At 37.3% G+C, this 25,695-nt stretch overlaps 1 protein-coding gene across 1 annotated transcript in view; it reads left to right on the forward strand.

Annotated features, from left to right (window-relative positions):
- The window catches only part of VPS13C (vacuolar protein sorting 13 homolog C), a 74,762-nt gene that overhangs the window by 45,837 nt on the left and 3,230 nt on the right, over positions 1–25,695 (forward strand). The window contains exons 56-83 of the mRNA XM_053954915.1: positions 83–238; positions 1,278–1,542; positions 2,459–2,616; positions 3,046–3,167; positions 3,415–3,709; positions 5,090–5,479; positions 6,194–6,298; positions 6,835–6,999; positions 7,351–7,479; positions 8,046–8,179; positions 8,429–8,555; positions 9,470–9,705; positions 10,026–10,176; positions 11,226–11,366; positions 12,393–12,474; positions 12,565–12,634; positions 13,044–13,155; positions 13,462–13,575; positions 14,020–14,156; positions 14,423–14,504; positions 14,717–14,830; positions 15,082–15,157; positions 15,717–15,880; positions 16,708–16,753; positions 17,766–17,889; positions 18,529–18,643; positions 24,345–24,436; positions 25,414–25,537. Of these exons, the coding sequence (XP_053810890.1) occupies positions 83–238; positions 1,278–1,542; positions 2,459–2,616; positions 3,046–3,167; positions 3,415–3,709; positions 5,090–5,479; positions 6,194–6,298; positions 6,835–6,999; positions 7,351–7,479; positions 8,046–8,179; positions 8,429–8,555; positions 9,470–9,705; positions 10,026–10,176; positions 11,226–11,366; positions 12,393–12,474; positions 12,565–12,634; positions 13,044–13,155; positions 13,462–13,575; positions 14,020–14,156; positions 14,423–14,504; positions 14,717–14,830; positions 15,082–15,157; positions 15,717–15,880; positions 16,708–16,753; positions 17,766–17,889; positions 18,529–18,643; positions 24,345–24,436; positions 25,414–25,537 (4,026 nt within the window). The remainder of the gene's footprint in view (positions 1–82; positions 239–1,277; positions 1,543–2,458; positions 2,617–3,045; positions 3,168–3,414; positions 3,710–5,089; positions 5,480–6,193; positions 6,299–6,834; positions 7,000–7,350; positions 7,480–8,045; positions 8,180–8,428; positions 8,556–9,469; positions 9,706–10,025; positions 10,177–11,225; positions 11,367–12,392; positions 12,475–12,564; positions 12,635–13,043; positions 13,156–13,461; positions 13,576–14,019; positions 14,157–14,422; positions 14,505–14,716; positions 14,831–15,081; positions 15,158–15,716; positions 15,881–16,707; positions 16,754–17,765; positions 17,890–18,528; positions 18,644–24,344; positions 24,437–25,413; positions 25,538–25,695) is intronic.

Below are 25,695 nucleotides of genomic sequence, written 5' to 3' on the forward strand. Positions count from 1 at the left end.
AAGTCAAGTAGTTTTTTCCTGTTTCAATGTAGGAGAAAGTAACCTAGAGGTTTGTAATTGTCTAATGAGAATTTTCTTTTAGATGAAGACTAACCCTGTCCAGGAGAGAAGCCTGCTGCCTGGGGATGATTTCATTGTTATTCCTGAGCCACAAACAGCAATTAACATCTCTTCAATGGACACAATGAATATAACAATATCCAAATGTTGTCTTGCTGTGTTCAGTAACCTAGCCAAGGTAACCCCAAGAGGCAGAAAGTGCTCAGTTATGTGCTTCCATGAGAAATTCTGGTTTATTTTTGTTTTATGAATTATATTGGCTGCCAGTCAATGCCTCTTCTGTAGCTCTGAGAAATGTTACCTGAAAGGGCTGAGGAATTTTACTCAGATGACTCCTTTAGGCTCAGCAAAAAGATGGGGTTATCTTTTGAAAGAAGCAACTTCTGTGTTAGACCAGCAAATGTGCCTATGCAGGACTTAAGGAAGTGTCATATGTGCAGGTTAAATAAACACAAAACGCTCTAATAAACACAGCTGTTTCCTACAATACTCCTTCTGAAATATTAAAACAGAAATTTACTTCCTTTCCATATTTTTTGCTTAATTGAATACTAAGAAAAGTATGCAATTTCGGATTTGCCTTTAAACTGCAGGAGTAGAATGTCCTGTGTGTTAAAAATACTTTTAACCTCTATTTTTCTTGTGATAGTAGGTATGCTTATGAATGGTCGAGGCTGCTTTTCCCAGCTTTTTTGTCTGGGTTGAGGAAAATTTGGTCACTAAATCAAGCTGTTTTTACAGAATATGACTTATGTCTATTTATTTTTTTAATTCTGAATGAACAGCAGTTCTCTAAGTACTTGCCTACACTGTAAGTCTGTATTGGCAGTCTGTTACTGTGGTTTCTGTGTAACCAAACAAAAGTTTGTAAGTACAAGTTGTGATTGAATTTGGAGCTTGTACGTGTTCCATCTCCTTGTGACTTCTATGTCCCAGATCTTATGTTTCTCTTACAACCCAAGATTTGGAAAAATTCCCCGTGAGGCGCATGAATGCTTTATTGTAGCATCAACATTTTCTGCAAAACACAGAATGAAATTTGAATCTCTGGAAGTAACCTGTACTTGCCTGAAATACTACTATACAAAACATAGGTCTTGCTGTATATAATTCCTCTCCTCTTTACAAAGGTAGTTGCTGGGAGCTGTCTTTTAAAGCCCTTATAGGTATGTTGTGGCTGTTTATGTATGATACACTGTATATGTTGTTCTTTACAGGCATTTTCAGAAGCAACTATATCCACCTTTGGCTATTCCTTTAAAGAGACAGCACCTATCATAGTGAAAAATGCTCTGGGTGTTTCTCTCAAAGTGCTTCCCAGCTCAAATTTTCGGATAGTGGGTTCAGTTGGAAAAGAAAACGTGAATGAAATAGAAACTGGTCAGAGCATGGAACTGGAATACTCTGTTTTTGAAGCACCCCAGCGAGGAAGATTGTCTGCATTGCACCGACAGGAAAGCTCTGTCTTCTCTTTAAATTTAGGTATTATGCTAAGGAATGCTGTTTGTTATGACAGGCCTGTGTGTGGGAAGATGGGAGTTCAATTCAATGTGGTAGAAATTCAGGTCAAGTGTGTTGTGTTGGAATTACCTTTGAATATTGATCCCAATTTAAAAAACACCACAAAACAGGCACTGGGCTTTTTAAAAAGATGGAAAATTCCTCCGCTCCAGTTCTTCAGAAAGTGAAAAGAGCAATACTTTTTTTCTACCCCTTGGGAGAATTGGAAGACATCCTAGTGGAGTCATTGATAGACCATCTTAGAGGGCCTTGTGACATAGGCCTTGTGAAAAGAGCGATATTTTTTTTCTACCCCTTGGGAGAATTGGAAGGCATCCTAGTGGAGTCATTGGTAGACCATCTTAGAGGCCCTTGTGACATAGGCCTGTGTGTTCCCACTCCTGTTAAATAGGATTTCCATTTCTCCTATCACTACTTTTATTTGGCTTTCTGTAGTTACTCAGCTACTTGAGACCAGTTATGATTCTGTTTTAACTTTGCCAGGAAATATTCCTAAGAAAACAAATGACAGTAGCCACTAATATGTAATCATCTGAGTGAGTTTTTCCCTTTCTAGCACATCCCATATGAAGTTAATTGGTTGTGATACAAGGCTTGTTCTGTGTTCATTAACTCAGCCAACAAATACCTTTGATACCTGCTTGCAGTATTTCCCATGCTGTGTATAAATTATAATCTAAAGTTGTGGAGTTGAGGAGCATTTGGCCCCCAAAGCTTTCCTTCAGTGGTACTTGAGTACCATTTAAGGGCCTTCTGCCAGGGGATACTTCGGTTCTGGTTGTTGCTGAGTTTTGAGTAGCTTAAATACTGTTCAAATAAGAAATGGTAATGTGATTTGTGTTGCTGATCAAGACTTTTGTCTGTTTTTATGGATCAGAACTTCAGGGATACAAAGAGGTACTCAGCATTCCCGTGGCCAAGCCAGGCCGCCGCCTGTACAGCATTAGAGATGGTGCCGATTGCCCGGACTCCGTCATGGTGCAGATCGATGCTGCAGAAGGAAATAAGGTCATTACTGTGCGCTCCCCTCTGCAGGTAAAAACCAGCCACAGAAACCAACCCTTGAAAGCACTGCTCTTCCATGAGTCACCTTCCTTTTCCTCCTTAATGCATTTCTTCGAGATCATACTTTTCCAAAATGTTACTTAAAGGCCAGTTACAAAGTATTTTGTTCTGTTTGTTACATGAGTTTTCCTTTGGTTTTCCCTTTTCTGTTTGGCTTTCTAATATCCTCAGCATTGGGGATGCTTTTTATGCTACGTGACATTTTAAACATGTTTTTCAATTCTTGGGACTTGAATAGAGTTTTCTCATATACTTGTGTATTAAGACACCTCAAGTCTGTCTTCTAGAGGAATTTGGTTAAATCTACTAATGTTGGCTTTCCTTGTTGTTACTGATACCTTTCCCTTTAGAAATATGTACCATGGAAATGTAATGAAAAATTACTCATTCTGATTCTAGATCAAGAACCATTTCTCAATTCCGTTTGTGATCTACCAGCTGGCTAAAGGCTCCAAGTTGCTGAAGCCAATTGGCATATCCAAGCCAGAAGAAGAGTTTCATGTTCCTTTGCATTCATACAGGTACATTTTCTCTGCTGTGTAGAGCCAGTGTCTGTGACCCTGATACAGCACAAATACAGTATTAGTTTTGAAACCTTAATTTGCATGTGAAAGTCTTCCTGACTGGACTAAAACTCTAAAGTGCTGTCTTTGTTAGGTAATTAGTGTGTTGCAAAAGCACTTCAGAATATTAGCCATGACTTTAAAATGGATGAAGTTAGGTAGCAGTGAAAAGCCATTGTGTACAATTCCTGCTGTTTTCTTACAGGTGCCGTCTGTATGTCCAACCAACAGGAATATTTGAGGGTCAGTACAAGGAGTCTACAACTTACATTGCCTGGAGGGAAGAACTACACAGGAGCAATGAAGTCAAGTGCTTGTTACAGTGCCCAGCCACTGAGACCAATTTCTTGCCTCTAATAATCAGCTCAACAGCTGTACCTGATGAACTAAATTTTATTTCAAGTTCTGTAGAGGAGTTGGATCCTGCCTACATTATCCACCTTCGCCCTACACTGACTGTGAGGAATCTTCTACCATACTCCTTGAGATTTTTACTTGAGGTAAGTTACTTTATGGTTTTATTTGTAAATCCTTTACTTGGTTTTGAGTAAGAATGCATTTACTTAGAAGTGAAAGTGAACGTAGTGTGGAAGATGCTGAATGTTGGGTTTTGTATTTTTTATTGTAAATTACTGAGGCTGATAATTCATTATGGATGTTTTGGAGTTGTTTTAAATTTGTGTGTACCTGACCAGTTCTGGCTTGCTCCTTTAACAGGAATCTGGTACTGATACTTTTTCTTTTATATTCTTCTCAGATTCTGTTTGTGTTTTGCAAGCTGTCTTTAGCTTCGCAAGAAGAGGTATAAGAGAAAGCACCTGTAATTTCTAGAGTTTTTTTTTTCTAAAATGCAAATTCTTTCTATTTTTTCTAAAATGCAAATTCTCTCAATTCTGACACTGATTCTTTACTGGTGACTATTGTGAGGTCTCACAGAAATTGGAAGAATCCTTGAAGAATGCTACACAGACCGTTTTCCTCCTGTCTGTTCAGTATTTTCAGTATCTAGTATTTCTTCATTAAGGCAGAGTGATTTCAGTAAATGCAACAGGTGCGAGCATTTAGAACCACCATCCTTGTTTGTTCTGTTTTGTCCTACTTACATAACTGACTGTGACATTCATTTATATCTTTCTTTCACTTCTGTCCAACATCCCAATGGCACTATTCCCAGTTTTCCTCACCTCCGTTGTACTTCAGTACTTGGAATAACAGAATGTAGAACAGAGTGCTGTTGCCTTGATTGAGGAGCTAGAAACCAGTAATTCATATCTATTTCTGAAGTCACTGTACCTGTACAGGGGTTTGTGCTTATTGTCTTCACATCCCTGGGCTAATCAAGCCTGGCTACTATTCCATACAGTTAAATATAGTGTTTATCAGTAAAAATGTTTTATCAGTAAAAATTAGGAAAGCTATTGTTGTTGGATGCTACTGCCTGAGCCAAGTTGTGCTACCAAATAGTATGGCAGAACTGGGAAGTTTCTGCCTTCGGGGTTTTTCAGTGTGAAAAATCCTGACTGTGTATCTGCAGCATAATCCAGTGCAGTGTTACACTCAGTATTGTAAGAATATGAATAATAAATCATTGCCAAAATCCTTTGGAAATTATGGAGGAGAGAGGGAGGGAGTGGAAACGGGATATGTTAGAACTAGTTTGCCCTCCTGAGATCCAGAATTAAGGGGTCTGTACTGCTCTGCAAGTAAAGTGCTGTTGATCTCAAATTATTCACAGGATCAATCTCAAGTGATTGGAGATTAGGACATGGGTTACTGAGGTATCTGAAATGTACATCCTACAAGAGAATAAAATACTGGTTCTTGAACACCTAAATTTTATGAGTTGAAAACTTGATTTGCCTTGTCTAATTTTGCTACAGGGAACCGCAGAAGACCATGAATTAACTGAAGGCAGTGCTGCAGATGTTTTTCATTCAAGAATCAGTGGAGAAATAATGGAGCTTGCATTGTTAAAATATCAAGGCAAAGACTGGCATGGCCATCTTAAAATTTGTGATGGGATGTCTGAATTTTTTCCTGTGCGTTTCACATGTCATTGTGCCTCAGAGATGACGGTGGATGTTTACATCCATTCGAGGTGGATCGGGAGCCATATGGTCTTGTCTGTGTTCAGTCCCTACTGGATTATCAACAAGACTTCCCGAGTTCTGCAGTACCGAGCTGAAGACACTCACATCAAGCATCCAGCAGACTACAGAGATATTGTTTTGTTTTCATTTAAAAAGAAAAATATTTTTAGTAAAAACAAGGTATGCTTAATTTAGATGGCAGTCTTTAGGCCATGTTCTGAGGGAGAAAACACACATTTTTTATATAAGGAATATTTTTATGTAGTTTTTAAGTCTGAAGGTTTTAATTTGACTGCTGCTTTCTTTGGTACTTGGACATTTAAAATGCACACTGTAAATATTCTGTTTTGTGTTACACACATTCCTTTTGTTTTGATTTTGGTGTGATGTGATGTTTACAAGGTCAAGTGAAGAGTACTGCAGTAGAAGTTTTTTGGAATACTTTTGGATTTTGAAAAAAGAAATTTTGGAATTTTTTTTGAATTTAGAATTTTTTAAATAACTTTTTTTTACCTAACAATAGTTGAAGAAATGGTTGAAAATGGTTCATTTGATTATTTCCTTCCATCTCTTCAAGTTTGTGAAGCACCCAAAGTGGTGGCCTTTTTTCCCCATCTATGTGTGCTGTCATGAGCATGAGTCAATGAGGACTTCTCTGCTTTGATACCTTTTACTGTAACATCTTTCCCAGAACTCGATCACAGATTAATAAATCAGAATATGACTAGTGATACTACATTATTAGGCTGTCCTAATTTATAGAAGGTGTTAAAAGCACTGAAGTGTTGTCTTTACATTGTTATATGTGATATAATGGCACTCTATAATGCATGAACCACAGAATGAAAATGAGTTTACTGAATTACTTTGCATGTTATTGTTTTTTGTGTGTAGATCCAGCTCTGTGTTTCGACTAGCACTTGGTCCAGCAGCTTTTCCCTTGATACTGTGGGAAGCTATGGATGTGTCAGGTGTCCAGCTAATAACATGGACTACCTGGTAAGATTTATTGCAGTGATTTGTGAAGTTCTTTGTGTTCTTTTGGCTTGACTTTTCACAAACATATAGTACTTGGCTGTTCGAAAATACAATGATGAACATGCATAGTGGAGAGAATTGTTCACAATTATTTGCAAGTGTTTAGATCTGCACTCCTTATTCAAGACTGCATTTCCACAACTGAGCAGAGTAAAGAGATATGGGGAGTTGTGTTTTCATGTACTCTTTAACTGTTTTCTGGTGATAATGGTAATTTTAAATTGTCATGATTTACTCTAGAGAGATTTCTGGTGCATTTTCCCCACAAAAGCTACAGCTGCAAAATGCTACTGCTGTCAGTTAACTCTTGTGTTAGTTGTGTTGCATAATCTGCTGATTTTACTGTATGGTTGGTGCTTTTACTTCAGGTGGAAGGAACAGGAGTGTTGTGTGTTAGGCTTTGTAATTACCCTGATCTTGGCTTTTCTGTTTTTTCATCCTGACTTTTCTTCTTAGCTTGTCATTGATTATTTGCTCAAATTCTCCATGTTCAACAGGTTGGAGTTAGCATCAGAATGAGCCGTTTCAATCTTACCAGGATAGTTACCTTCACTCCATTCTACACAATAGCAAACAAATCTTCTCTGGAACTTGAAGTTGGAGAAATTGGTCCTGATGGTTCTCTTCCAACTAATAAATGGAATTATATCTCAGCTTCAGAGGTAATGCTTCATGTTTTTTCCTTTTGATATCGCTGTAGACAAACAACTGGTGTTTAGGTGTCACTTAAGGGAAGAGGAGTTCTCTTATGGAAGCTGTCTCTTCTGGTGGCATGACATGGATATTTCACATCCCAAGGGATCTTGAACAGTACAGGTTGCAAGTGCTGGTACACTAATCAAATCCTTCAGTTTAGGTAAGTTAGTAGATGTGGATGTGTTCATCAGGAGATACTTGGCTAAGAACTAAGGCATGTGAAATAGTCTCAGTCACACAAACCTGACTGTTTTACTGCTGGGTTACCATATTGAACATGTATGAAATGTTAAAGTCGTGTATTTCTTGTCTTACAGTGTCTTCCATTTTGGCCTGAAAACTCATCTGGTGAACTTTGTGTAAGAGTAGTTGGCTGTGAAAGCTCATCCAAACCATTCCTGTTTAAAGCTCAGGATAATGGTACTCTGCTGAAACTTGAAGAATTGGTGAGACTGACTTTGTGTAGTCTGTTGTTAATTCTCCATTTTAGCCCTGTGGTAGCTTGACTCAATGAAATCATCAAGATCAAAACCTTGTGCCTTAAGTTATGGGTACACTGCACTTTCTTCAGTTCTGTTGCATTAAAAAAGTTACGAATCAAGTTTGTGGTGTTGTTAATGTTTTCATAGCTGTGTAGTCAAGTTGATTTACTTGTGACAGGCTTACAGGAAACTGAACAGCTCTATTGCTATTAAGTTACAATGGTACACTGCACCTTTGACATCTGGGCTTTTTGCAGAGGGTATGTCTTGGGTGCCTTCAGTTTGTTCAAATAGGTATTTTAGGGTTTCTTGATAAGCTGTTACATGTTAGAGACACACAGTTCATGGTTAAATTAATTTGATTCAAATGAAGAATATTATCATTTCAGAACTAACCTTAGCCTAGCATTAGGGAATGTGTTTATAAAGGTACCATGTTCAGTAAAGTCTTTGGCTATAATGCTTATCATAGTTCTAACTTGAATTAATGCATAGAACAAATGTTGGGCTTTGTCTAACTTCCTCTCCAGAATGGAGGCTTGCTGGTAGATGTGAATGTCTCAGAGCATTCTACTGTGATAAGCTTCACGGATTACCACGAGGGAGCTGCCCCAGCTCTGATTGTGAACCACACTCCCTGGGACTCCCTCAGATACAAACAGAGGTATGTGAAAGAAACAATTCACCATTGCTTGTTTAACTGAGGATATCCTGGTTAAGGTAAGATGTCACATGGGTATTACCAAGAGCTGATGTACCTGCAGCTGGACTTGTCTGGGATGAATAGCTTAGGCCCTTCATGCCTCACTGCTGGAGGGGTGGAGTAGTTACCACTGGGGTTTGCTTGCACCACTTCCATCACTACTTTTAACCAGTGAATGCTGTTATTTTCTCCTTTTCTTTTAACCTGCAGTGGATTACAAGAGGAAATGGAGTTGAAACCAAGGCAAGTATGCCTCTTTGCCTGGACGGATCCAACCAAACCAAGAAAATTGACTTGGGGCTACTCTCAATGTTTTGGTGAACATGACCTACTTAAGGTAAATTTCGTAAGGGGAGAAGCAAATGCTGAACCAATTTAGGGCTCTTCCAAAATTAAAACTATCTGGGAGAAAGCTTCCTCAGTAACTTTCTCTCATCCTGTAGGAGACTTACAGCTACTGTCAAGAAGCAAGATTTTAGATGTTTTGATAGTCCAGTGTGTCTGTCTTTAATTAGCTGCCCACTTGCACCTTACACTAAAACGAATTCTTCAGAGGTGGTTTGGTTTTCCTGTTGAGTAGCACAGAGTTGACAAAGCTGAAAAATATTGCTAGCCAAAAGAAAGGACAGGAAAGCAAACTTAAGTTTAAGTTGTACTGGAAATGGGTTTAATTTTATACATCTAAACTCAGACAGAACCAATTACAGTGTGCTTTACTGTATAAGCACTTCCTTGGGTCAAATTTTTCACATTTAAAAATGATTTTAGTTTAAAACTAATTTCCTTACCATATAATTATGGTTACATTCATGATTCTTTGGGGCTTTTGAGAAAAGGGCTTTAATTATCTCAGTTTTGCCTTACAAATTAAAAATAAGGAGTATCTGCTTTTGAAGAGCAGAGATGTTACTGGTTTTACTATTTCATGGTATATGATTTATTGCCTTCTTCTGCCATTACTAAGATTCCAAGATTTTGCTTTGCTCTGAAGGCTTTTGTTTCCTAATGATTTCCAATATTATTCTAAACCATAAATATTGCTGGAATATTTCATTTACAAAAGGGGGAGAAAAATATCCCAACCTCAGCTTCTTTCCAGTGTTAGAGTATAAGGTGCAACCAAGTCAGGACAATGCAGTAAACTAAAGAAACAGGAAAAATACAGAGTTCTGGTTTGTGTTGCTTATAAACATAGAGCAACATCAGGGATTTACTCATGTAATATGCTTTTTTTTTTTCCTCCTGACACAGGATGACTGTGGCCAGTTCCCTTACAATGCAAATATTCAAATTCACTGGGTGTCTTTCCTGGATGGACGGCAGCGAGTGCTCCTTTTCACAGATGATGTGGCCCTGGTTTCTAAAGCACGACAAGCAGAGGAGCTGGAGCAACCTGATCAAGAAATAAACTTGTCGATCCATAGTCTTGGACTTTCTCTAGTTAACAATGAAAATAAAAAAGAAATCTCTTACATAGGACTTACTAGGTACTGCCCATGGAATTGTAAATATTCCTTTGAATAATCGAAATTTGGCAGTGTATTATAATTTTAGCAATAGAGTTGAAGGGGATATGTTTCAAGTTAAATTAAGTGAAGCATTTTTAATTAAAATTAAGTTTTGCGTTTAGTCCTATTGTAGAATTAGAACCAATAGGATTTAACTGCCTCTTTTTTTTATCTTACATTAAAAAAAGACATAAGAGGGTTTTTTGAGCCTGATAAATTAGAAAAATATATTTTACACAGTTTGCATGCATAAGAAAAGTATAAGTACTCTAAAATTGTTAACTTTATTTGTCTTGCAGTTCTGATGTTGTTTGGGAACGGAAACCAAGGCAAAAGTGGAAACCATTTAATCAAAAGCAAATAAACCTATTGGAACAAGCATATCAAAAGTATCTCTCCAAGAGTGCTTTCCAAGGTCCTGGTTGGCATAAACTGGACAGCAATACTGAGGTATGTATTGAGTTTTAGTGTTTAAATGCTTGCAGAACAAGTACAACAGTTAAAACAGATTTCTGTTTGCTAAGTTGGGATAGATGCTGTGTGAAGAGAAACAGAAACAGGAGGCAAGATTTTTATTTAAATAGTTACACATTTTATATAGCAGAATATTTTTGTCTTGTGATACTGAGGCAGTACTGAGGTATTATCCAGGGTTATATTATGAAGTAAGACTTTCAAAGGATTTTTCTTTTGTGTGGTAGAAAAGATTGCTTGGTGTCTGCATGTTAGTTGTGAACCTATATTTGCAGTATATACCCTAAATTCTTTGCAGAAAATTTGGTTTTAGCTTCTTAATAAGGTGCAATTCCCATTACTTGATATGGTAAAGGAGCCTGCAGTGTTCAAGGACTCTGAAAATAAATCCACTTACCTGAGCTTGTTCAGACATGAATTATACATACCTGTATTCCATAATAAAGAGTGTATTCAAATGGCTAAGTCCAATACAACCATTTTATAGTACCATAGGTCAGGCTTGTTTCCTATATCATCCTTTCATTTGAAAAACATGTATATACCCTCAGCTCTTTGAATACTTGACACTTGACCATTGCGGTAGTGCATTGTTAAAACATGGTATCAAATCTTTTATCTGTAGGTCATTGCATTTCACTCTCAATAAAGGAGAGCTTTATGCTTCTGCTTTTCATAACTTAAAAATTTCAGGATCGGGGGAAAACGTCAGTTGGGAAAGTAGTCAGCTGCATACAAATATCTTTAATTATGCCAGTGTAATATATAGCTCATGAAGAAATAGCTACTTAGATGACACAGAGGTTCCTGCTTTGGACAAGTAAACAGTGTGATGTTCTTGTCAGACTAACTGGTGATTTTCACTACTTTCCATGCAGTTAATTATATGCAGAAATTCAGTAGCCTTGTGATCTGATAATAAGGAAAACCACAGGGTTGATTTGCTAGTGTGTTAACTAGTAATGTACCATTTTATTGCTTCCCAAATTAAACTGTATCTTAGCTTTGCTTTCTTATATTTGCAGGTGAATTTTAGCAAGTCTCCGATGGAAATGCGTCTCCCAGTCAGATGCAGCATCCGCCGTAACTTCCTGTCAGGAATTCAGGTTGAATTCAAGCAGTCACCTCACCAAAGGAGCTTACGGGCTCAGTTGTACTGGCTGCAGGTACCAGCCTTCCTCTGGTTTTGAAACTAAGCAGACACATGAAGGCTTTGATTTAATTCATTTATGTGAAGAAGTATCTCCAAATCTTATGCATGTGGTGCTTTGTCGCTACATCAGAGTAGTGAGGGTGCTGTGATGGAAAAGTATTGCAGGATTGTCATCCCAGCATTTTGAAGTAGTATGGAAGGAATTCCACAAAACTGTGTGCTAATGTAAAGCAGGGTGCTATGATGGAGAGTTTATTTCTAAAGAACTGTGTTTTGGTGTCTTAAAACAGACCTCAACCTTTTTCAAATTTTGTTTACTGTAGTTTTTACACAGAAGTGTAACATCATTCTAGAGAGTATATCTAGGGGTTTAGAGACCTTTAGTACAAAAACTGCCTGCCTAACGGGAAGTAGAGAACAGGCATTTAAATATGCTAAAATAGTATGCAGTAATGTATCTACATGTAATATTAACACTGAATTAATGTGCAGCACTTGCAGCAGATCAGCATAGTCTTGTCAGTACTAATAGTGTTGCTAAATTTACCAGTAGAGCACTTTGGCAAGAAGTGTCCAGTGCTAGAGGGAAATAATGTTGAGTCATCATCATAGCCATCTTCATCTCCATTTGCTGCCCTTCATTGAGGACCCTGGTGCTTTTTCTCACCAGCTGGTGGGGAAGTTCGCTCTTTTCTTTTATCTTTCATTTTGTTTTTACTTTTGCCTGAAGGTGGTTTTCACTATACAGTTGATGTATGCCATCAGCTGCAGACCTTGTAAATGAGTCTTTGAGGGTGTGAACCTCTCTAAGCATCCCTTGTGCAACACTTGCAACCATCTCACCTTTTATAACGGAATGAGTTACATTCCACAATGATATCTGAGTAATCCCTTTGTTCTTTCCTCCTTCCCCTCTACTAAGTAGGGTGTTCCTCTTGAACACAATTTATAAACAAGTTACTCAAGCCTTCTGAAATGGGAACTGTGTTTGATTATCATGTCACTAAAATATTCCTGTAATTATGCAATCATTTTTTAGGTTGATAATCAATTACCAGGATCAATGTTTCCTGTTGTATTTCACCCTGTAGCCCCTCCCAAGTCCATTGCTTTGGATTCAGGTAAGAGAAAGCCTATAGTAATATCAGATTTATTCAGCCTTGAAAATAGGAGCTTGGCAATTTATTTTTTAAGTGTTTTTTTCTCTTTAGAACCAAAACCCTTCATTGACATCAGCATCATCACTAGATTCAATGAATACAGCCAAGTCCTGCAATTCAAGTGAGTGTAACAGTGCATTGTAGTATGATTTTAGAGATGTGATATGTTTTAGAAGGGAGCTTTGTTCTAAAGTTTGTTCTCCTATCCAAACAACTCTTGACTTGAGACTGAGTTTTTAAATATCTCCAATTAAAAAAGGAACTTACTTTTAGAAAATAAGGACTGCTTACATGAAGGGACTGTTATGCAAATTCTCTAGTAATCAGAATTATTTCCTTCTTGTACTACAGTATCAGAGTTGTGTGTCTGTTTGCTGTGCAATGCTGGCCAGAAAGCACTTCTAACTCTCTATAAACTGGGAGTCGATATTGTGGATTGTAAATCTTAATATGTGACATTGCACAGCAAGACTTCACTTTTGTAGACTAAGCATCTAATATTTAGGTATACACTTTCTTTCCTATTTCAGGTACTTCATGGTTCTTATCCAGGAAATGGCACTGAAAATTGATCAAGGATTTTTAGGAGCACTTAGTGAACTTTTCACTCCATCTACAGACCCAGAAGCTGAAAGACAAAGGGTAATGTATGAGAGAAACAGACTTTTGATGGAATAGGACCATAATTGATTGAGGAATTTAAGTGAATATCAATATAATATAAAATGGGAAAACCACCCAGAAATGTTGTGTCTGTTATGAGTTTTTTGGGGTTTTTTTGCTATTCCTGGATTCATTAGTACACTCATATTTAAGTTAGTTAACTGTATTTAACAATGATTGTTCTTTCTACTGTTTATATATATAAACACATTTAGATACAATATGATTAATTGTATTACATATATGGATTAGATTAACTTCCTTTTTTTTTAATATTGAAACCAGTCTAAATTAATTCAGCAAGATGTGGATGCACTTAACACCGAGCTAATGGAGTCTTCCCTAACAGACTTGTCAATGCTCAGCTTCTTTGAACATTTCCATATTTCTCCAATTAAGGTATGCAATAGAGAGATTATTGGTTAATAAATCATGCAATTAATTCATTACCATAAATATGTCCCTAGTGGGGGTTTTACATTCTCTAGAATTTAATACTTTGTTGGAAAACTTCCTCTGTATGTGTACAAACAGACCATTAACCATAACTAAGTGGGGACAATCAATGGGTATAATAATGCTGAAAGGCAGATAAAATATTGGATAAAGTAATGTATCATAAATTGTATTAAAATACACTCTAATGGGATTATCTTCATGTCTCTCTTGAAGCAGTTAGATTTTTTTTGGCACAAGGGAAGAAAAATCATCAGTAGATAAAATTATAGCTTTCCTCAGCTTTCATCACTGATTTGTTTACATGTGCACCACACATCCTGTCTGCTCTGGTTTGGCTTTTCTTTGGTCTTGACTTGTCTTGTTTTACTCATTCTGCCTTGACAGTTGCATTTGAGTTTGTCTCTGGCTTCTGGTGGAGAAGCATCAGATAAAGGGGAAGAAATGATAGCCATCCAGTCTCTGAATTTGCTGTTGAAAAGTATTGGAGCTACTCTAACAGATGTGGATGATGTTATTTTCAAGTAAGCCAACACAAGTGGTTGGGGTTGTTTGGGTTTTTTGGTATAATACTTTGAGTGCTGTACACTTAATAATTGGATCCATGGTAAACTTTGCCTACTGACTAGTCTAAATTTATACAGTCTTAGGGGAAAGGGAGGAATGGAGAGAAGATGGGGTTTGGGATCCTTTTTAAGGCAATAGTCTTCAGGATTCTCTGAAGGAAAGCAGAGAAGTATTTGAATGAGGAAGGGTAGCCTTAACTAATGTATGATTACTTGTCTTTCAGACTTGCTTTCTTTGAAATTAAATACCAGTTCTACAAGAGAGATCAACTGAGGATGAGAGTTATTAGACATTACAGTGAACAAGTAAGCTTATTTAGTCAAGTCTTTGTGGAAAATTTTGAGTATATGTCTTAAAGACAATTTTATTTTTCTTCACCAAATACTTGGTTGGGCACTCTAATACCTTACTTGGGTAGTAATTAAAAGATGAACCAGGCTGAGGTTCTGATGTGTGTGACAACAGCTCATAACATTGCTTTTGTTGTTTGCCTTTTTTCTTCTCTCTCATCATTTAGTTCCTGAAACAGATGTATGTTCTTGTACTTGGATTAGATGTTCTTGGAAATCCATTTGGTTTGATCAGAGGTCTGTCTGAGGGAGTCGAAGCTTTCTTCTATGAGCCATTCCAGGTATGAGTTCCCGATTCTTTAACTGTGTCTTTATAAAAGGCTGATTGATTGTACTGCTAGGGTTATAGTTTGTTGTCACTGTACTCCACACCCTGAACAGGCAGGCAGCAGTAATTTTTTAATGTGAATTTCAAAGAAATAACTTATTCAGATGGCCCTACTTGCATTAATATAAAGGAATTGCTAGTTTTTCTTGAAACAGATGCATCCTGGTGTATTTTTCTGCTATTCCTAATAAATTTCATTTTTAGGGTGCTGTTCAAGGACCTGAAGAATTTGCTGAAGGCTTCGTAATTGGTGTTAAAAGTCTTCTTGGGCACACAGTGGGTATGTGTCATAGTGTTCTTTTTTGGTGAATTTCCATAATATTTTTCTAGTGAATATTTAAGGTTGTCATACTGTTGCCAGTGTTTGTGATACAGATGATTCACACATCATTTACCTGAGCCCATTTAAATATCTGTAGACTGAGCAACCAATGTGAGAAACATTGCATATATAACTAAATTAGTAACATGCTCTGAATAAATAAGAAGCATAATTTTAATGGTCTTAAAATGTCTGGGGAAGCATGAGAAGTGTTTTGTTACAATTACTTTAGATTTTTATTTAGCTGTGTCTTGACAGTAATTAGAGAAAACACTATTTAGTCCATTTTGCTATGTAACATGGAGTAAAGTGCTCTAAGTGTTCCCTATTGCTCTATGTATGGATGTCAGACCAGATTCTGGAGTCTTCTCATGGATGACATGTGGCTCTGTGTGAATTCATCCCATCTAAACTGAATATGAAGGGAAATTGCTGTGAACTTGTTGGCTTCCTGTGTGTTGTCTACTCCTAAGCTGTGAAAGCACAGTATCTTCTGATATCTGCCCTGTTCCCTCAGGTGGGGCAGCAGGGATGGTGTCCAGGATCACTGGTACTGTTGGCAAAGGCTTGGCTGCCATTACTCTGGATGAAGAGTTTCAGCAGAAAAGGAGAGAGGAAATGGGTCGGCAGCCAAAAGACTTTGGGGAGAGCCTGGCCAAAGGAGGAAAAGGCCTGTTACGGGTATGGATTTGGAGATGAGTGTTTCATGTGCCAACTTGCTTGAAAATCACCTGCAGGAAGTTTGATATCTTTTTTTGTCAGTTAATTAACTAAGCAGAAGAGACAAACAGGCACTGGGTTTTTAGGAGACTCTGTGTAGTGCATCAGCTGTGGTGTTTGAGGTCATGTTTCTGGTAACCTGAGAAATTGAAGTGGGGATCTGGAACAGTAAATAACACCAATTTCTCCTGTGAATTGTATTAGTTACTCATATTCAACAAATGTGTTAGGTAATTAAGGTAACTGGGCCCTTGTAGGCACACAAGTTTGTGGTCATTGGGAATGGGCTACAGCTGTGAGAAGCAGGTGAGCAGCATTGACAGCAATGAGCCATGGAGTGCCCAGGGGCACTGACTAACCACCAAAGGGAACAGAGGGCACACAGGTGCAATGCATCAACATGATGGGTGTGAAAGGTTGGGCTGAAGAACAAGAGGAGCAGATGCTTGCAGGCTTCTGATGTGGTATGGTGTTACTCTGTTTGGGTTGAAACTTTCTGAAATTGTAGGATGGTACTCTGTGTATTGTGGCCATCTCAACTTGTGCTGTGACAGACCCTAACTTGACCTTGTAGTCAATTCTGTCATTCAAGTCTTTGCCTCAGTTACAGTTCTCTTAAAAATATAAAATAAGAGAAAAAACAAAGCCAAAACCCCCAGCCAAACAGTGTTTCTGAAACTGAACTTTACATTATAAAGTATTAAAATAAAGATGTGAGACAACAGATTGCCCAGTTGGACTGAGAGCATTTCAGTTTCTCATTGGAAACTTAATGATCTTTGTTTTAGGGTGTTGTTGGAGGTGTGACAGGCATCATCACTAAGCCAGTAGAAGGTAAGCATAAGGGCTGCACTGCACTGCTTAAGTGGTTTCTCAATACTTGACAGTTTATTTTGTACTATTAAGAAATAGCAAACAAAGTATGGTGATGCTAAGGCATACCAAGATTTTTATATTTCTTATTCAAATATGAATTTCCATGATGATTTCCTCAAATATCTTTATATCTGTTGTTGGCTTTTAAACCTTTGTATGAGTTAGGAATAGGTTGTCTCTGTGATGTATTTTGTTAGGCCTGCTGTAGTACCCAATTTATTGAATTTATTTTTATGGTCTGAAGCCAGAATAAAGACAGTAAGAATAATAAAGTAAAAATTACCAGCTGAAAAAGTTTTTTGGGACTCCAAAGGTAAGAGAAATCTTAGAAAGCAAATTTGGTTTCATGCCTGAAGTCAGTATTTGTTCCTCTTACTTCATGAAGATGATAGAGGATGAAAAATATCCAGGATAAAATGCCTCTTAGTAATCTTCAAGTGGCAGTGATTTAAATGTTGGGAGTCAGCTGTAACTATGTGGTATTTCACAGCTTTTGCATGGTACTGTCTCTTGGGTGGGTGACCCCACCTGCTTTCTGAGCACTCCTTTGGTTCTCCCATAGTTACATATCACCAGAACCATGCAATTTTGAGTTAGAAATAGTTAACTTCTACCATACTTATTCATCTTACTGTCTTCAGAATATTTTGTTATTGCTGTCAACCTATAAAAAACTCATCTATCGGCATATAGTCCAGATGGAAAGTGTGAGAAAGAAAATCTTGGTGATATCTCAGTTCTGGGCCCTTCAGAGGCTGGTAAGGTATTAAGGGAACAGTGATGTGTCTGAGCAGACCAGGAAGCAGCGGGTGACTTTACACAGACAACTCTTTGTACAATAGGACTCTATGCAATCAGTGGCCGTTGGCTGTTTCCAATACAAAACAGCTCCCCTGTAGCAATAATGGTTTCATTCTGTGGTTAAGCAGGTCGTGAAAACATTTATTTTTATGTTTCTCTTCTTTTAAAGGGGCTAAAAAAGAAGGTGCAGCTGGATTCTTTAAAGGGATTGGAAAGGGGCTTGTAGGAGTGGTAGCCCGCCCGACGGGAGGCATTGTAGATATGGCAAGCAGTACCTTCCAGGGAATTCAAAGGTACAGTGCAAGAGGAAGTTTGGAAATACTCACCCTATGTTGGATACCAGGTGGTAGAGTGCTCCGGTAGTGCCACACAACTATTTGTTAAATACACAAAGCAGAATGATATGTGAAGGTTGAGAAATGTCCAGTAGCCTGTAATGAATGTATTTTATGATGCCAAGGAAATTGCTGCTTCAGAGAACATGCTGCAGTGTGGTAGTTCAGGTACACAGTACCTAATCCATTTTTTCATTTTGCTTCTTCCCCTGAGGAGAAATGTCAGTTAAATTTACTGTGAAAAATAGACCACTGAAATTTTCAGAGTAAACCTTCCCAGTCTGAAATTTAGTTAGCAGTGCACATCAGGGGCTCCTTGTGTTTTAATGGGACCTTTGGATAGTGTGTTAATAAACCTGAGAACCTTTAGTAAGTTATCTGCATTTGGGAATAAACTTCTCCAGCTGTAGCTGTTTAATTGACTAGTGCTACCTTTGATTCATCATTAGCAGTGTGTCTTTACTATTTACATCTGCAGGGTACCCAGGATGTGTAAGTGGGATGTGTGGCAAGTGAAAGGCTGACTTCTAAAGATGTATTGGTGAAACTCAGACTTGTATTAAGCTTACCAGAATCATGTTGCACTGTCTATGGCAGGGTGGCAGAATCAACTGAAGAAGTGTCAAATCTCCGTCCCCCCCGCCTCATCCGTGAGGACGGCATCATCCGGCCCTACAACAGGGTGGAAGCTGAGGGGTATGATTTATTTGAGGTATGTTTTGCATTGTAAACACTGTTAAAATTCTCTAAGCTGCAGGGTTCCATAAAGGATTAAGTTGCAATCAATCTCTAGCAGTCATTATCTGCAGTAAAAATTTGCCCCAGCATATTTCATAAAGCAAGCCTGGATAGCAGGAAGGGCCCAGTGCCTGCAGTAAGCTGAATGCAAAATGGAAATTGCAGCATTGCTCTTCTATGGTCTTCTCCATTTTATGTTCTGTAGTTACTTCTCATACTCTGGAAGCAGGTAGTAGGATTAAAAATTGTAAGGATTAAGATTTAAATATGTGAAAACCCCCCCCCCCCATTTTGATAGTTACAGATTTTTGTCTTTATAACAAAGCTAAGGTTGGTTTACAGACTAAGCAATTAAGCAATAGACCTTGAATTGTTTGGTTGTGTCAGCAGTTAAAAAAACTGCATGAATTTTCATAATACTGCTGTTTGATTTTTTCCTTATGCTGTTCATAATAGCAATCTGTCATAGCTACAGGCACTGTGTGGACATTTAGCCTGCTTTCTCATGTGGATGTGCCTAATATATGGAAGATGAACAACATGAGTTTTCAAGTTCTTGATAGTCAGAATCTGGTTAATTTGTGTCTTAGATTTTGTGTTCTTAATACTTACCTTTAAATGCTTATTCTGTTGCTAAAAAGTTGGAGTAAAATAAATGACTCCATTAACATTTTAAGACCAAAACTTGGATATTTGCTTCTTCCTTGTACATGGTCTTTTGATCCTTATTCCCTGTTCTATTTCTAACATTTATTTTCTTTCTCCTTCTCTCCTGGCATGCAGCAAGAACTGGAATAATGGAGTAAACATTTTCCATATTTCTTGTCTGTTTCTCTCATGGTTTTTCATCTGCCTTAAGTATTTAGATAAAGGGCATGATTGCATTTACCATGTCCTCTCCCCTTCTTCTCCATCTTTTCTGTGTAGCAGTTGAATAAAACCGTTTTTCATGTTGTCCAGGCTCAGAAAACAAACTTGAATAACTATCTTCAGTAAGATTAGATGGGAGAGACAGGGAGGGTTTGTATCCTGTATAGTTATTTTTCTGAGGATGCTTAGCTCGTTATGAATGGCAACAACAGAAGGTACTTGGAAAAAAGAATCACAGTAGGTTAGATCCTGAGTTCATTTATTTATTGGCGCTCTCCTAGAGGTAAGGCTCTGGACAGAGGGGCAGAGGAACATCTTGAGCAAAATTTAAATAGTGATAGAGAATGAAAGTTACTTTTGGGAAAATGCTTGTAATTTCAAGTTTTCATAGAAATGCTGAGAAAACCTGTACATGTAGTTTCTGTACTATGCTATAGCCCTGACAGCTACACATCTACTGACCCGCTATGCCTTCAAGTTACTACTGCTGGTTCTTTATGAATTTGCTCAGTTAAAACATACAGCTAACTTAGTTGACTCTAGCTTTTATTCACAGAATCTTCAGGGGCTTTGCTGTTCAAAACATATCAACTTTCAGCTGTTAACAGGAATTTACACACACATACACATATATAAATAAGTATATATGTATTTCTATACTAAGCAATGCCATAAATTTCATTACTAATACAGCATCTTAGAAATTAGCAAGCTAAGCTTAACAAGCTGTTGTCAGAGCAAATTTTTTGCCTAGTATATGGGAAAAAATTTTGAACAGAAGCATCTTTGCTGGTAATGCCTTTTAGAATGTAATGGTCAATTTAAAATTATTCAAAAGAACATTTAGTGAATCTTTTTAGAGGATTAAATGAAGTTGTGATATACTAAGCAGACCAAATTTTTTCTTCTAGAGTTTTTTGTTTTGGTTTTTTTTTTTCTATATTTTTACATCTGGCAAAAAGGAAAAGGTGGCACAATCAACACAGAAAATTTGATATTATGCAGTTCCTCCACATCTGGTATTTTTATTTTTCTTAAGATGTGTAGATTGGAACTGGATACAAACCAGGAATAGATCCTCTGTACAGTTCACTAAATACAGTTGGTTTCTTTCAACAAGTCACTTAGTGGAATACAGGAGAGGTTTAATTAACTGTTGTTGATTTTCATGCTAGAGGTCAATGTTGGGAAGGCTTTGTTTTCTACTGTAAGTTAGCAAGCAATGTAAAGCAAGACAGGACAGTGTCTTTACATGAAATTGGATATTTAATGAAAAAAATGAGTCAGAAAGTCAGTCCAATGTGCATTTACAAATTTAATCACAATAGGTACAGGTGCTGCTTATTTTTGTATCCAGTTTTGATCCTATATTAGAAGTAGTTCAACCAGAACCCACATCTTCTCATCTACTTTAACTACATTTTAATGCATATGTCCCTTTAAAATAAAGAGTGGAAACCTCATAAGGTTACCTTAAGGATCAGGTGCCTCAGTACCATCCAATGATTGGATGGAAAAATGTTTTCCTTACTTACATTTGTGTGAAATGTAGGCATTAGAGCTTGTCTTAGAGGAACAAACATGTAGGTTTTAAAAGAAAAGGTGCTTATTCCACAGGAAAGTGAGATGTTTGGGGCAAACTGAGAGCTACAGCCAGGTGGAGTAGATCAGTTGAATTATGTGAACTAGTTTCTGTAGTTCCTTGTGCCAGAGGTGCTGGATCTGATGTTTGTGGGCTATATAGGGATGTGCTGAGTCAATCCCAGAGCTGGGAGTGAAATGTGCTGTGGTGCAGGCTGTACCTCAGCTCATGGGCGAGGCTGGGTAGCACAGACTGGTTTTGTTACACACAAGCGCACAGCATGCCTGCAGAACTCAAAGGGCAAATAGGGCAGCTCTAGGAGAACTGTTTCCCAAGGAATCGGTTCTCAGGAGTTCTAATTGTGGTCTGAGGAGTGTTTGAGCTAAGCTTTGCTGGAGCAGGTGCTGGGAGCCTTTGGCAGGGTGGGGCTGTGCCCGGCGGGGGCTGCTGCTGGCCCAGCTCCTCAGGGCTGCCATGATGTCACTCATACATTATTCAGTGCCTGTGGCATTACTTTGTTTCATTTCCCAGTTAAAGCTTGGAGCTTTATAAAGAATGCAGAACACCTCATGAATAATTGAGGCAGGGTGGTGAGACAGTGTTGTGTGGCAGAGCATAGACTATGCTGGAAAGTGCAGATTCTATTTCTGCTTGACTCATTGTTCTGCTGTGTAAATTTGCATTGGTTCTTTCATTTCCATGTAAAATAAGAATGAGTTAACTTCTTCAAAGTGCTGTAGTATGCTCATAAAAACAACAGCTTTTGATTAAGATGTCTAAATTTTAAGACTGCAGATCATGGAGTAATTTACATCAAGTGCAACCCCCTTTTTACATAATGCCACCACCATTGTGCTGGCATCTATCAGGTGTATTGAGAATAGCTCAGAAATACTGCATCTTTTAGGCACAGACCTCAGTGGGAACTCTTACTTTGGTAACATATTGCATGTAAAATCTAAAAATACTATTGGGATTGTTTCTGAAGTTATGAGAAACAGGCTTTCTCTCCAAAGCTTTGAGTCTGAATAGAGAAACATGCTTATGAATAAATCTGTTTAAATATGTGGCATGTCTAATTTCTTCATATTCAACAAAAGGATTCAGAATATGGATTGCAGCCTTTGAATTACAGTCTTCACATGGTGGTGGGTTTTCTATTTCTTCATTTTTTTACTTGTTTTTGAAACAACTAAGGTTCAGGTATAAAATGTGAGTTCATATTTTCATTTTAGTCTTATAATGCCATTTTTGTTCTAATGTTTTGAAGAGGCTTTGAGATAAGCAGTCTCTGGCATCTTTTTTTCCTTTCATGTACATTGTACAGTTTCAGAAATTAAGATGGCCAGAAAGGGATATTTTTTATAGAAGATGTTGGTTGACCCTGTGGTTTTGCTTACTGAAAAATGCTGGATTAAAATGTATGTCAAAACATAACATCACTAGAGAGCAAGTCCAGGAAAACACTATGGTGTTGATTTCAGCTCTTGAATATTCATCCACTTTTGAGATTAAAGGGTTTTTTTGAGTCAGTTGTGATGTATGATGATGCTTTAAGATATTTGTTGAACTTTTGAATATATGAAAATAAAATGCAAATATAAAAAAAGTCTAACGTTCTTCCAATTGATTCTTATGTAAGCTGATCTTTCAATTTTGGTTACTTAAACTGCATAGAATTAAACTTGTGAATCACACACCGACAACTGTGGAGTCAAGTGGAGCCTCTGTTGTCATCTCATTGGTTTTTTGGGTCCATTTAAGGAAATAAAAAAGAGATGGCTATTTACAAGAAGTAACTAAAAACATACTGAATTCTTAGTCCTTCCTCTTTAGGTTATTGTTACTAGCTTGTCAGAACTTCAGGAATTTACTGTTAGAGAGGCTGAATTCCACAGTAGCAGCTGTAAAATGAACTGAAAGTCATCCTACTTTGCTCTGAAGAATATCAAACCAGTTTTGGGCTACCCATTTGCTAAAGTTTGATCTGAAGTCCAGATTCTGGACTTCAGATAAATTCTGCATCCAGGCATTTTTCCTTATGTTTCCCCACGTTTCTACACAGGAGCTGCCCATTTTCCCTTAAAACAGATTGTGTGATAAATAGGGTGCTTGTATTGACTTGGAGGGTACAAAGCTAATATGCATATATAATTGTCTTGCTAATTTTTGCTAAATAAACTCTATTTAAAAGTGTCTTTTTTTAAAGACTTACTGCATATTAGTAAAACCAGTAGTTGACATAGATTTATTCTCTTACTCACTTAGAGGCTGGGTTCCCACTGGTAACATGTTATTAATTTCATACTTTTACTTTTTTTCTGCATGATGTTTTGATGTGTATTCCTTTCCCACAAATACATTCAGGTATCACTTTGTGAGTCTTGCTGTCTTTAATCCAGGGTTATTGGGAGCTTGATGTGGGGATGACTGTGAGCCTGTCGTCTGTGTTGTTGGTGGAATATTGTAATCATGGTGACATGCTCTAGGAAACATTCTGCTTTAGTCAAAGAGTATGTACTGAATGGGAAATGTGAAAAAAAATCAATGAATATTTGCCAAAAAATCCTTGGAGTATCATAGGATCTTATCCTTCAATACTTTATTTCAAAACTTTTTCTGTGTTTGTAGGTTGTCACTTGAGTTGTGACTGTCTGATCAAAACATGATGAGTAATTTAATCTGCACTTTCATATACCTTTGTATTTTGGATATTGAATAGTCATATCTGCTCAGTGCTTCAGAAGCCTCATTTTTGAGGTGCAGTGAGAATTTGTATCTCGATAGTATCCTTCTGAGGGTCTGAGTCATGTGCCTTATAAAAATGCATGACCTTTGCAGGGTTTTCACTCTTGAATGAAGCCTGCAGCATGAGCTGTAGCAGAATGAACATTATTAAACAATTACTAGCACAGAAAAGAAATCAAAGCTGAAGAAATACTCTAATACAGCAGTGTCAGTGCTCTACCTTTGAGTGGAATGGATCAGACTTCTCAGTGACTCAGCTTCAGGACTGAGAGCACTGTGAGAACCTCTCTTTAAAGAACTAGCAATGAGGTAACTTTTCAGAAGGCTTTTGAATTCAAGAGACCAATTTGATTTGTGTTTTTTGGTGTTTTCTATTTTGGTTTTCTTTTTTTTTTTTATTTGATTTTTTTGTTTTGGTTGGGGTTTTTAGTTTGTTTTCATATAGCCCCACAATTATTTTCTGTTTCTATTTCAGAAGTTGCACGTCAGAAAGTTGGAAAAAGAGGTGTATCGATACCACTGTGCAATTCCAAGAGGCAGAAGAGCAAACCTTATTGTTACCAACAGGTATTGAATTTTGAATGCTTTCTAGGGGCTTGACATGATTTCAACTTTGGGATTAGACATCTGGCTAAGTCTAAACTGATTACTATTCTCTGCCTATCGATTTTCCTTCTCTGTTTTTGTCTTGATCTTTTTAATATTTTATTTTGTTTCCTTAATGGAAAATGTAATTTAGTTGTGATGTCAGTGCTGGATGTGAATTTGGGAAGGTGGTTTACTCTGAGATCAGTGACCCTTTCATCGTAGTGGAGGGAAATACTTTTTTTTTTTTCTCTTATTTTTTTATTTTTCACATTAGCTTGTTGTAAGTGTTTGCAGTCAAGCTAGCAGTTTGATAATACGTGTTTATAATCTTGATAATTAAAGAATATTCTAAATTAAGTCATAAGTTTACCAGCATGAAAATTATTACTTAACTCATCTGACAAGTTTTAGAATTCAAGATGTTGTCAGTCATGATTTTGAGGACTCACAACTTTGTAAATATGTTTAGATCATGAAAAGGATTATGATCTCCACATTCCACAGGTCACCAGTTTGCACCTTGCTTGAATGTATGACAGGGGCTCATCCATAATAAGACCATGGAGGCTTCACAGTGTGTTTTTTTTAATAATGACCAGCACACTTCAGAATTTAGGCTGCAGATGGACAAGATTTCAAGGCACTGACCAAGGCCATGGATGATAATTGGGCAATTTAGTTTGTAGCCTTAGCTAAATGTACGCTTCTCTCCTTATCCCAGTTCTTGGCCTGCTCATAATGTGTTAATGTCTTAGATCATCTATGGCTTTTAAAGACCAAGTGATTGTCTCAGAATGTAGTAAGGAAATATGGGTTCACTGTGGCTGAGTGGATACTTTTAATCCACAGAGCAAGTTCCTTCTTAAACAAATGCTTTCATTTTGTTTAGTTTTTCTAGCAAAGTTCTAGTCCCAGGGAGAAATTGAGTATGAACTTTTTTTTTTTTTCTTGAACAGGAGAGTGATATATGTCAAAGAAGTGGAAATCTTAGGCCATTTAACAACAGAGTGGGATTACTTATTTGAAGAATTCACACGTTATCCCTCCTATGAAGCAAATATCTTAAAAATTACTGTTTTGGTAAGAATAGCATGTAAATTTTCTTCTATTTAATACTCACTAGAGGTCCATATGTGCTTTTAACTTATTTATGGTTCTTACTGCTAACTAAGGGACTATGTGACAGGATTTACTGAAAGTTTCTTGTGAGTATGACAGTTGGGTTGGGCAGAGACCAT

The sequence above is a fragment of the Vidua chalybeata genome, chromosome 13, assembly GCF_026979565.1.
Source record: "Vidua chalybeata isolate OUT-0048 chromosome 13, bVidCha1 merged haplotype, whole genome shotgun sequence".
Classification (NCBI taxonomy): domain Eukaryota; kingdom Metazoa; phylum Chordata; class Aves; order Passeriformes; family Viduidae; genus Vidua; species Vidua chalybeata.